Raw genomic sequence first — 12,625 nt, forward strand, 5'->3', positions numbered from 1 at the left:
GAGCTACATACAGGCACAATTCCTTCAACCCCATGGCTTGCTTTTTGCTCTGACATGCACTGTCAACTGTGGACCTTTCCAAATCATGTACAATCAATGGAATTTACCACAGATGACTCCAATCATGTTATAGAAACATCTCAAGGACTGACCAATGGAACATGATGCACCTGAGCTCAATAGCAAAGGGTCTGAATACTTATGTAAATAGGTATTTCTGTTTTTTTTTTTATAAATTAAAACATATCTAAAAATCTGTTTTCACTTTCTCATTATGGATATGTGATGTCATTATGGTATGTGATGTCTTATGGGTATTGTGATGTCATTATGGGTTTATTGTGATGTTCATATGGGGTATTGTGATGTCATTATGGATATTGCTGTGATAATTATGGGGTTTGTGATGTCATTATGGTTATTGTGATGTCATTATGGGTATTGTGATGTCATTATGTGTGTAGATTGATGATCCAGTTTTGAATAAGGCTGTAATTTAACAAAGCGTGGAAAAAGTCAAGGGGTCTGAATACTTTCCGAAGGCACTGTATCTTAGCTAGTATTCCTGCTGGCAAGGCTGGTAGACTTTAGAAAAGCAAGAATTACTAATATATCTGAATAAGACTCACATTACATTCAATCTTTACACAGATTTTAGCAGAGATGCAGAGAAGCATATTTAGTTTATTTTAACAAAAAAAACTCCACCAGTCAAGAGGATACAGACAGATCAAGAGGTATGACTAGATATACGAAAATGATTAATGTATATGATTATGCTCTGGATTACAGGAAAATACTATTTCAAGTGTTTGTAAAATGCTAAATGCCCCCAATTCTCTAAATTAGGGAGTCCTGGGTTGGGGGAGGGAGGGAGGGAGGGAGGGTCCCGGGGATTTGTTGTTGTGATGGTCAACCCACACGCAACCTGAACATGAGGCGTTATCACTCTGCAGATTAGATGGGATTGTAGCAAGGGGAGGGGGGTTGTTGTGGGTAAATGGGGATTTAGGGGGTTAAATTGCTTTGAGACGGATGGCTGGTACAACATGGTGGACCAATATATAGACTAGGGATTATTTTAGCCTTTGACTTGCGGTTTGATTGTTCTTTGAGATACCGGATGTGATGAGGATGTGTTTTTATCGTATTATTTTACACTTTTATGACAACAATAATGTTMTTTTTTTGAAGGTCAAACCAATCAGACCTGGGTTCAAATACTATTTCAAATATCTCAATTACTTTCACATACATTCAAAGTCGGTATTCAGATATATTTTATTTGAAAAGACAAGTAGTTGAATATTTATTTATTTATTTTGGAAATACACTTGGAAAAGTTTTTTCGAAACACTCAAATACACTCCCATGCATTTAGCCCAGGTATTTGAAAATAGTATTTTACAAATAATAATWAAAATACTKAAATAAAATGACTTGTTTTTTATGGGACTGTGTATTTGAGACCTTTGAACCCAGGTCTGAAACCAATAAACACTGAATCATCAAGGCCACTTTTTACTCCCTCTCTTCCCACAGCTCCATCCAACACTTGTATTTCTGTACCACCCGATCCAAACCCACTGATCAATAGCCGTGTTGGCACTGATAGACCATTATACCCTYGCAGCATCGCCCGTCTTAGCCTGGGAATCCAGTCACACTTTTAACTTTCAGATGAATATCTGCCTGCGGTCCCCGTCTACCCCACACACCACAATGACTAAGAAAAGCAAAGCATTTGAACAGATGATTAAACAACGTTATTCAATCTGAGACCCAGGGCTTGTATCTTTTATACAAGTCTCTAATTCTTTCCCTCAGWAGGCAACGGRTGCGCCCTGAATGGCACCATATGCKCTATATAGTGCACTACTTTTGACCAGGGCCCTATGGCACCACATTCCCTATATAGTGCACTACTTTTGACCAGGGCCCAATAGGGAATAAGGTACTGTTTGGGATTCAAGGATAAGTCATCATTATGTGGGCAGGCAGAGTTACCGCTCCTACTGGTTGTGGGAAAAAAGGAGAAGAGTGTTTTTTCACAGGTCCATGAGAAAAGAGCCAGCCCACAACTTCCTGGTCCTCCTGGTATAGTTAGTCTCACAGCCCACAACTTCCTGGTCCTCCTGGTATAGTTAGTCTCACAGCCACAACTTCATACTTTGCGTCCTCCTGTATTAGTCTAGTCTCACACGCCTCACAACTTCCTGGTCCTTCCTGGTTTATCAGTTAGTCTCACAGCCCCCACAACTTCCTGGTCCTCCTGGGTATAAGTTAGTCTCACAAGCCCACAACTTTCCTCGGTCCTACCTAGGCTATAGTTAGTCTCACAGCTCACAACTTTCCTGCGTCCTCCTGATATAGTTAGCTCTCACGCCCACAACTTCCTGGTCCTTTCCTGTATAGTTAGTCTCACAGCCCACAACTTTCCTGGTCCTCCTTCGGTATAGTTAGTCTCACATCCACAACTTCCTGCGTCCTCCGTATATGTTAATCTCACGCCCACAACTTCCTTGGTCCTCCTGCCGCTATAGTTAGCTCTCACCAGCTACAACTTCCTGGTCCTTCCCTCGGCTATAGTTAGTCTCCAGCCACAACTTCCTGCGTCCTTCCTCGCCCCTTCATAGTTTAGTCTCACAGCTCACAACCTTCCTGGTACCTCCTGGCGTATTAGTGTTTAGTCTCACAGCTTCACAGGACTTCCTGCGTCCTTCCCGGTGGCTAAGTTAGTCTCAGCAGCCTCACAACTTCCTGGTCCTCCTGGTATAGTTAGTCTCACAGCCTCACAATTTCACTTGGTCCCCCTGGTATAGTCTAGATCTCAACAGCCCACAGACTTCCTGGTTACCTCCTGTTATATTAGTCTCAGCAGCCCACAACTTCCTGCGTCCTCCTGTATAGTTAGTCTCACAGCTCACAACTTTCGCTGCCGTCGCCTGTTATGTTAGTTCTCACAGCTCACAATTCCTAGGTCTCTCTGTATAGTTAGTCTCACAGCTCACACTTCCTGGTTTCCTCCTGTGTATAGCTTTTTAGCTCTCACAGCTCACAACTTCCTGGTCCTCCTGTATAGTTATGTCTCACACGCTCCATCAACTTCACTGCCGTCCTCCTGTATAGTTTCAGCTCTCACCAGCTCACAACTTTCCTTAGGTCACTCCCCTGGTCTTTATTAGTTAGTCTCACAGCCACAACTTCCTGCGTCCTCCTGTATAGCTTAGTCTCACGCCTCACAACTCTCTGGTTTTTTTTCCTTCCTGTGTATAGTAGTCTCACAAAGCCCGGGGAAAAGTGGACTGTAGTCCTCTCTCCAACTTTCCTCTCCCCTCGCCAACTTTTTTATGGCTTCGTCTCTGCTGTCTGACTTTCACACTCTCCCCTTTACTCTTACCTTACTCTTCAATGTTCTCCCCTACACCCCCCCCCCCGCCCCCCCCTCCCGCCACCCCTCCCCCCAAACCCCTCCCCCCCCGCCTCCCCCCCCCCCCCCCCCCAGCGCGTTGGGCCGGCAGAGGGAGAGAGACATTAGACGTATAGCCTAACGACATGGCTTAGTTCAAACACTCTAGTACTAGAACTCAGACAGGCTTTATCCCTTGAAAAAAATGCAAGTACCTGGCGGCCTACTCAGACAGGCTGTTACCCCTAGGATCTGACAGTACTGGTACCTCAGACAGGCTTTTACCCCTAGACTGACAGTACTGGCACTCAACAGGTTTTCATCCTTATTGAATGACCAGCTACTCGGGTGACTCGAGACCAAACTTTAATGCCCCTAGACTGACAGTACTGGTACTCAGACAGCTTTTACCCTAGAGCTGACCCAGTACTGGTTACTCGACAGGCTTTATAACCCCTAGACTGACAGTACCTGTTACTCAGACAGGCCTTGTACCCTAGACTGACTTAGTACTAGTACTGCAGACAGGCCTTTTACTCTAGCACTGACAGTACTTGCGTTTACCTTTCAGACAGGCTTTTTAACCCCTAAGGGGGGACTGGGACAGTACTGGTACTCAGACAGCTTTTACCCCTAGACTGCGACAGTTACTGGTACTCAGACACGCTTACCCCTAGACTGACAGTACTGGTACTCAGACAGGGCCTTTTACCCCTAGACTGACGTGACTGCGTACGCAGACAGGCTTTATCCCGTTAGACTGACAGTACTAAGTTACTCAGACAGGCTTTACTCTAGACTTGACATTATCGGTACTCAGACAGGCCCTTTTATCCCTAAACTGACAGTACTGCCCTGCTACTCAGACAGGCTTTTACCCCTAGACTGACACGTCACTGCTCTCAGACAGTGTATTATCCCCTTTGACTGACAGTTACTTTGGCTACTTCAGACGAGCTTTTACCCCTGGACTGACAGTACTGGTACTCAGAGCAGGCTTTAACCCTAGAGTGACAGCGCTGGTACTGCAACAGGCCTTTTATTCCCGTAGACTGACAGCTACTTGTCTTACTCAGACAGGCTTTAACCCCTTGACGTGACCATACTAGTACTCAGACAGGCTTTTTTACCCTAGACTGACAGCTCACTGCGTACTCAGAAGGCTTTTATCCCCTAGGCAACTGACACGTACTGGGGACTCAGACAGGCTTTCTATCCCTAGCACTGATCAGTACATTGGTACTCAGGACAGGCTTGTCATACCCTTGAACCTGACAGCTACTGGACTCAACAGGCTTTTACCCCTAGGACTGACAGTACCTAGGTACTCAGACAGGCTTTTACCCCTGACTGACAGCTACTGGTACTCAGACAGGCCTTTTACCCCTTTTAGACCTGACATTACTAGTACTTCAGGCACAGGCTTTTATTCCTACGGCACTGACAATCGTACTGGCTACTCTAGACAGCTTTTATCTCTTAGCACCAAACACGAGCAGCCAGAGGGTTGGGGGTTCGTGTTGCTGAAGTTTTCACCTGCAAAATGTAACGCGATGTTGGAAATGGCGCCTAGCTATTAGCGGTGTTGTGCGCGGCTAAAGCGTTCAATCGGTTACATCCACTCGCTTTGCAACCTTGAAGTAGTGAGTTTTCCCCTTGCCCCCTCTGCAAGTTGGCTGCCGGCATTTTGATATGAGCGATGCGCGTACCATGCGTAACTGCCGACACGGATGCTTCGCTGTGCGTGACTGTTGTTGATGTGCCTGCAGGAGGGTCCCTCTCCACCGTTCGCCCGCGCCGTGTGTCGGTGAGCTGACGGGGCGGACTAAAGTAAACTGTTCACAGATGTTGACCGACAAGTTAGAATGTTTATGGAAATCAGTTATATATCGTCGAGTGTGGTCCTCAAATCATTTTTCTACTTCGTCACATCTTCTTGTCCTCTCCAAAAACAGCTGATTGAAGAGCCGGTGACCTTTCTCTGTACTAAGCCACACATATTACACTCTACCAGAGCCCTCTTGTCGGGAAAAATCCATTGCAGACTATTTTTCAATCCAAAGTTCCCCTCACACAGCTGTATGGGAACTTAGTGCGTATTCTAAAAATTGAAATTGGCCACATGTTCATTCTCACTCAGATATCATATTTTAAAAGCTGCAACATCTTCTCTCCACACTATGGCAAAATGTTTGTGAGAATGCCGGGAAATGACCCCAACTGCTGACTGTCATGCTGGGGTATGCGATTTTTATTTGTATCTATTTTATCTTTCACCCTTTATTTAACAGGTAGGCTAGTGCCAGGAACATAGTTCTCATTTACAACTTGCCGACCGGCCTGCGATGATGTACGGATGTGCGTTATGCAGACCCGTTGAGTCACTATGTGCCCCCCCCTCATGATGAGTTCAGATGTCGTTTTTCCAGACACAGCCAGTTGTACAGTCGGAACACTGCAATTCACAGAGCAGTTAGGTCTCTATGCTTCTGTTAGCGCTCTGCTTCTATAGTCGTCGCATTCTCGGTCTCTACTGTCTCTATTCGCGTCTTCTCATCGAGTTCTCATATAGTCTCTCATAGTCTCTATTGGGTATCTTATCGTCTCTATAGTCTCTACAGTCTCCTATAGTCTCATATAGTCTCTTCATAGGTCTCTATATCTCTTATGCCGTCGATCTTATAGTCCTTTCTTTGCACTGCTCGTCTCGTTATAGTCTCTTACGTAGGTCTCGTATAGTCCTCTATTGCCCGTCTCCCTATTAGTCTCTATAGCTCTCTATACTCTCTTATAGTCTCTATGCCGTACTCTTATTGGTCTCTATGCGTCACTAGAGTCTCTGTAGTCTCTATAGTCCTCTATGCGTCTCTATAGTCTTCGTATGGTCTCATAGTCTCTATCACGTGCCTCATATAGTTCTCTATAGATCTCTATAGTCTGCTGATGGTCTCTCATAGTCGTCCTATAGTTCTCTATAGTCTCTTATGGTCTCTATGCGTCTCTATGGCTCACTCTCATATCTCTGTAGTCTCTATATGCGTCTCTTCTCATGGTTCTCTATGGTCTCTATAGCTATACTAGTATTGGATCGATCCTATTAGTTCTCTCATGGCCTCTCCCTATAGTCTTCATTGGCTCTCTATACAGTCTCTATGGTCTCTCGATGTTCTTCCTATCGCTACTCCTATGCTCGTCTCTATGTTTCGTTCCTATATTTTTTTATTTCACTTTTATTTATTTATAACCTAATCACGGTAGGCAGTCTGCAAGAACAATGTTCTTCATTTTCTAATCTGGACCTGGCACAGATAAAGCATTAGCCAGTTGACGACACTGAAACAGACATACACAGACGTACATCATGGAGCTAAAACAAGATTCCATAACATTGTTTAGAAAAAAAGTAGAATCTAGCTAGTATCAATGTGCTGTCTCATGAAGTACGCATGATCCGGTATGGCACATAAATTCGAATAATTACCATTCTAGCAGCATAGTCTCTATTAGTCTCTATGGCTCTCTATAGTCTTCGTATAGTCTCTATGGTGTGTCCTTCTATTAGTTTCTATGGTCTCTATGCGCTCTACTATGGTCTATAATAAGCTCTGTACCCGGTCTTCTATAGTCTCTATAGTCTCTATGGTCTCTGTAAATGCGTCTCTATAGTCTCTTATGGTCTCTATTGTCTCTATGCGTCTCTATAGTTGTCTATGGTCTCTATAGTCTCTAGGTCTCTTATAGTCTCTATAGTCTCTATAGTCTTCATAGTCTCTATCAGTCTCTAATGCTTCTCTATTTAGTCTACTATGCGTCTTCTATAGTCTCTTATAGTCTCTCTGTGCCCGTCTCTATAGTCTCTATTAGTCTCTGTGTCTCGTATAGTACCCTATTAGTTCTCTTATGGCTGCTATTCTGATAGTCCTATGCGTCTTATAGAAAATCTCTATTGTCTCTATAGTCCTCTATAGTCTCTATGGTCATCGTTATAGTCTCTATAGTCATCTATAGTCTCTATAGTCTCTATATATTAGCCTACTATAGTCTCATATTGCGTCTCTATCAGTCTCCTTATTGGTCTGCTTATGGTGCTCTTCCTATAGTTCTCTTTATAGTCTCTGTGTCTCTAATAGTCTCGTTCTATAGTCTCTGTGCGTCATCTATAGTCTTCTATAGTCTCTATTGGTAATTCTATTTTAAAGTCCTTTTCTTTTGTCTGCGTCATCTTATATGTCTTTTTTCGTTCTATTCGGCTCTTCCCTATTCGCTTTTCTTCTATAGTCTCTTAATTGGCGTCTCTATGGTCTCTATACGTCTCTATGCGTGTCTTATGGCTATCTAATAGTCGCCTATAAGTCTCTATAGTTCTCTATGTCTCTATAGTCTCTATAGTCTCTATAGCTCTCTATAGTCTCCATATTCAGTCTCTTATAGGTCTCTATAGGTCTCTTATGTGTCTCTTATCGCCGCTCGTCTATATCCCTATAGTTCTCTGTGCGTTTCTATAGTCTCTATAGTCTCTGTGGTCTCTAATGGTCTACTATCAGCTCACTCCATGGTCTTCTATTGCGTCTCTCATAGTTCTCTATAGTCTCTATGGTCTCTAATGGTCTCTATGAGTCTCCTATGGTCTCTATCGGTCTCTTGTCGGGTCTCTACAGTTCTCTCATAGTCTACTATACTGGTAATCTATAGTTCGTCTATGACCGTCCTCAATAGTTCTCTATGGTCCTTCCTATAGTCTCACTATAGTCTCTATTGGCTATCTATAGTCTCTGATTGGTCTCTATAGTCCTATTACAACACGCTCATCTGAGTGGCCATGTCACATGATGCCGGCTTGTACTCTTAACTAAGTCCTGTCGACACACAGACACACAGCAGCACACCAGGACACACACAGCCACACACACACACACACACACAGCAGGACACGACACCACACGACACACACTCACCACACACACAGACCAGCACTACACAACACGACACACAAACGACCACAGAAACGCCAACACAGACACACAACAGAGACCACACACGAGACACACACAGCACATGGACACAATGCACACAACACATATTCCACACACACACACAATTTCAAGAATGCTGCTCTCGATCAGCAGATACAGTTTATATTGCATGAATGATAATGTGATGTGGTCAGTCAGGACATGTTAATGATAAGTGGATGTTGCCAGTCAGGACATGGATGATAATGTTACGGTGGTCAGTGAGGGACATGGAATGATAATGTGATGTTGCCAGCCAGGACATGGAATTGAATGTTAGATGTTGCCAGTCAGGACATGGAATGATAATGTTACGTGGTCTTCAGGACATGGAATGATAATGTGATGTTGCAGCCAGCAGACATGGAATGATAATGTGATGTTGCAGTCAGGAATGGAATCATAATGTTTTTTTGATGTTGCCCAGGACACTGGAATGAATATGTGATGTGGCCGGGTCATGGACATGGAATGATAATGTGAATGTGGTCAGCCAGGACAAGTGAATATAATGGTGGTGCAGTCAGGACATGGAATGATAATGTTGATGTGGCAGTCAGGACATGGAATATAATGTTGATGTTGCCAGTCAGGACATGGAATGATGAATGTGATGTTTGCCAGTCAGGACATGGAATGATAATGTGATGTTGCCAGTCAGGACATGGATGATAATGTGATGTGCCCAGTGCAGGACATGGAATGATAATGTGATGTGCCAGTCAGGACATGGAATGATAAGTGATGTTGCCAGTCAGGACATGGAATGATAATGTTGATGGTTTGCCAGTTCAGGACATGGAATGGATAATGTGATGTTGCCAGTCAGGACATGAATGATAATGTGATGTTGCCAGTCAGACATGGAATGATAATGTGATGTGGTCAGCCAGGACATTATCATTCCATGTTACGTTGTCAGTCAGATGTCCAGTTGTTTTATGAAATTAAACTTCTGTTTCCAGCATCTGTCTTCTGTCATTGGTAATACTCTTCGTGGTCAAACCAATGTTGACTCTAACATGGCTCCTTGGACTTGTTTATCAAGTCTTCCTATAACGTGACGAAACATGTCGTGTTCACAGTATCTTCCCCTCATTTCCTCAGATTTGTGTTCAGAAGTACAGAGGAACATCACTGGAGTGACCTTCGACCATGCTGGCCTCCTTCCCTCTCTTCTCCTCCGCCTTCCCTCCTCCCCTCTCTCTCTTTCTCACTCACCTCCCCCCGCCTCTCCTCCCTCCCTCCCCTCCCTCCCTCCTCTTCCCTCCCTCCCTCCCTCCCTCCCTTCCCTCCTCCCTTTCTCCCTCCTCTTCTCCCTCTTCCCTTCCCTCCCTCTCCTCCCTCTTCCTTTCTCCTTCCCTCCCTCCCTCTCTTCCTCCTTCCCCTCCCTCTCTCTTTCTCCCTCCCTCCCTCCCTCCCTCGTTCTCCCTCTTCCCTTCCCTCCCTCCCTCCCTCTCTCCCTTTCTCCCCTCCCTCTTTCTCCCTCTTCCTTCCCTTCCCCCCTCTCTTTCTCCCTCCTTCCCTCTTTCTCCTTCCCTCCCTCCCTCTCTTCCTCCTCCCTTCCCTCCCTCTCTCTTTCTCCCCCCTCCCACTCCCTCCCAGTCTCCATGGTTGTCATGTGTCCAATAGACTCTCTTCTCTCTCTTCACTGCCAACTAACCACAGAGTCTGCCTGGCCAAACACACTGAGGGAATTTTGTCTGCTCTAAACTATGCCATGATAGACAGCTCCCTAGCTGCTCACTGGCACGACGTGGATGGTAAAACTGTGCCAAGTTGAATTTCCAGGATGTTCTCCTCTGACCCGTGTGTGAGACGAAACACCTACAGTTCCTACAGTTTTCACTGAAGAGAGTTGATCCAACAACCTCCAGGCCTGTTGGTTGAGTGGAAGTTGTGAGCAACATACACATTATTCATGATGATTAAGATGCATTACTATCATTAGAAAAGGCTCCTCTACCTGGCTCCCGTGACGTCACGCCTACCATCAGCTGACCGTTGAGTGACAGCAACTCGTCTCGTAGTTTAATCCTACCGCACCTCGCCGCGGGACTTCTCTTCCTCACCTCCGTCACCCAGATACACCCCACGTCCAACACGGGTCCCTGATCCCCCTTCCTCCTACTCCTCCTCCTCCCTCCCTTCTTCCTGTTCTCCCCCTCCGGATCCCCAAATATCGGGATGTTACCGAAACTCAGTCCCAGCTCTGCCCCGTCCCCCTCTCTCTTGGTGAGACACACGGCTCGCACCTCCGCGTCCACACCTCCGCACGGCGGTCTCTCTAGAGACCTCCGCACGGGCTCTTCGTCCTCGGTGAAGTTGAGCTGAATGTACTCCACCAGTTTCTGTATAGCGGCCTGACATAAAGACATGTCTCTGCTGGTACCTCTGCAGCCGCTGACCGTGCTGCCACTGACCGTACTGCCACTGACCGTACTGCCACTGACCGTGCTGCCACTGACCGTGCTGCCACTGACCGTGCTGCCACTGACCGTGCTGCCACTGACCGTGCTGCAGGCATCCACCTCGTGTTCTGACTCCTGGTAGAGATGTAGAAGAATACATTTAAATGTCTCTCATTCCACAATATTACGGTAATTAACAAAATTACAGATTAAAATCCACATTGTGGACTCCTGAGGCACTGTGTATGCAATTATTTATTTACTTATTATTATTTATTTKACCTTTATTTCACCAGGTAGGCCAGTTGAGAACAAGTTCTCATTTACAACTGTGACCTGGACAAGATAAAGCAAAGCAGTGCGACACAAACAACAACACAGAGTTACACATGGAGTAAAACAAACATACAGTCAATAACACAATAGGAAAATAAAGAAAGTCTATATGCAAATGGCGTGAGGAGGTGAGGCAATAAATAGGCCATAGTAGCAAAGTAATTACAATTTAGCAGATTAACACTGGCGTGATAGATGAGCAGATGATGATGAGCAGATTTTCAATGTTCCGTCATTTCCGGTCACAACTTGCAGACTTGTTTACGTGTTGCTGTGCGTTTTGTTGCCAACCTTACTTTGCTACCTGACAACTTTAGCTTCCTGTTAAGGCAAGGGCGGAGTCACTGAGGTGCTCTTTCTGTCTGGGTTGGCACCCCCCTTGGGTTGTGCTGTGGCGGAGATCTTTGTGGGCTATACTCGGCCTTGTCTCAGGATGGTAAGTTGGTGGTTGAAGATATCCCTCTAGTGGTGTGGGGGCTGTGCTTTGGCAAAGTGAGTGGGTTATATCCTGCCTGTTTGGCCCTGTCCGGGGTAATCAATAGGATGGGGCCACAGTGTCTCCTGACCCCTTCTGTCTCAGCCTCCAGTATTTATGCTGCAGTAGTTTATGTGTCGGGGGCTAGGGTCAGTCTGTTATATCTGGAGTACTTCTCCTGTCTTATCCGGTGTCCTGTGTGAATTTAAGTATGCTCTCTCTAATTCTCTCTTTCTCTCTCTCGGAGGACCTGAGCCCTAGGACCATGCCTCAGGACAACCTGGCATGATGACTCCTTGCGTCCCCAGTCCACCTGGCTGTGCTGCTGCTCCAGTTTAAACTGTTCTGCCTGCGGCTATGGAACCCTGACCTGTTCACCGGACATGCTACCTGTCCCAGACCTCTCTAGAGACAGCAGGAGCGGTAGAGAAACTCTTAATGATAGGCTATGAAACCAACGACATTTACTCCTGAGTTTCTGACCTGTTGCACCCTCGACAACTACTGTGATTATTATTATTTGACCATGCTGGTCATTTATGAACATTTGAACATCTTGGCCATGTTCTGTTATAATCTCCACCCGGCACAGCCAGAAGAGGACTGGCCACCGCTCATAGCCTGGTTCCTCTCTAGGTTTCTTCCTAGTTCTGGCCTTTCTAGGGAGTTTTTCCGAGCCACTGTGCTTCTACACCTGCATTGCTTGCTGTTTGGGGATTTAGGCTGGGTTTCTGTGCAGCACTTTGAGATATCAGCTGATGTAAGAAATTTGATTTGATTTTAGTGATACTGGTGTGCAAAAGAGCAGCAAAGTAAATAAAAACAATATGGGGATGAGGTAGGTAGATTGGGTGGGCTATTTACAGATGGACTACACTATACTACTGGATCCAGGTATAATACAATACTTAATCATACACGTTTATGACAAACCTGGTAAGAGTCTTGGTCCGGGTCTCTGCTGGTGGCGGACTGCTGATCG

At 45.4% G+C, this 12,625-nt stretch overlaps 1 protein-coding gene across 1 annotated transcript in view; it reads right to left on the reverse strand.

Moving 5' to 3' along the window:
* LOC111978201 (PDZ domain-containing protein 2-like) overlaps positions 1 to 12,625 on the reverse strand; it is a 120,985-nt gene that overhangs the window by 97,157 nt on the left and 11,203 nt on the right. The window contains exons 2-3 of the mRNA XM_070443084.1: positions 12,577 to 12,618; positions 10,388 to 10,967 (exon numbers count right to left, since the gene is read on the reverse strand). Of these exons, the coding sequence (XP_070299185.1) occupies positions 10,388 to 10,967; positions 12,577 to 12,618 (622 nt within the window). The remainder of the gene's footprint in view (positions 1 to 10,387; positions 10,968 to 12,576; positions 12,619 to 12,625) is intronic.

This window comes from Salvelinus sp. IW2-2015, linkage group LG1 (assembly GCF_002910315.2).
Source record: "Salvelinus sp. IW2-2015 linkage group LG1, ASM291031v2, whole genome shotgun sequence".
Classification (NCBI taxonomy): Eukaryota; Metazoa; Chordata; class Actinopteri; order Salmoniformes; family Salmonidae; genus Salvelinus; species Salvelinus sp. IW2-2015.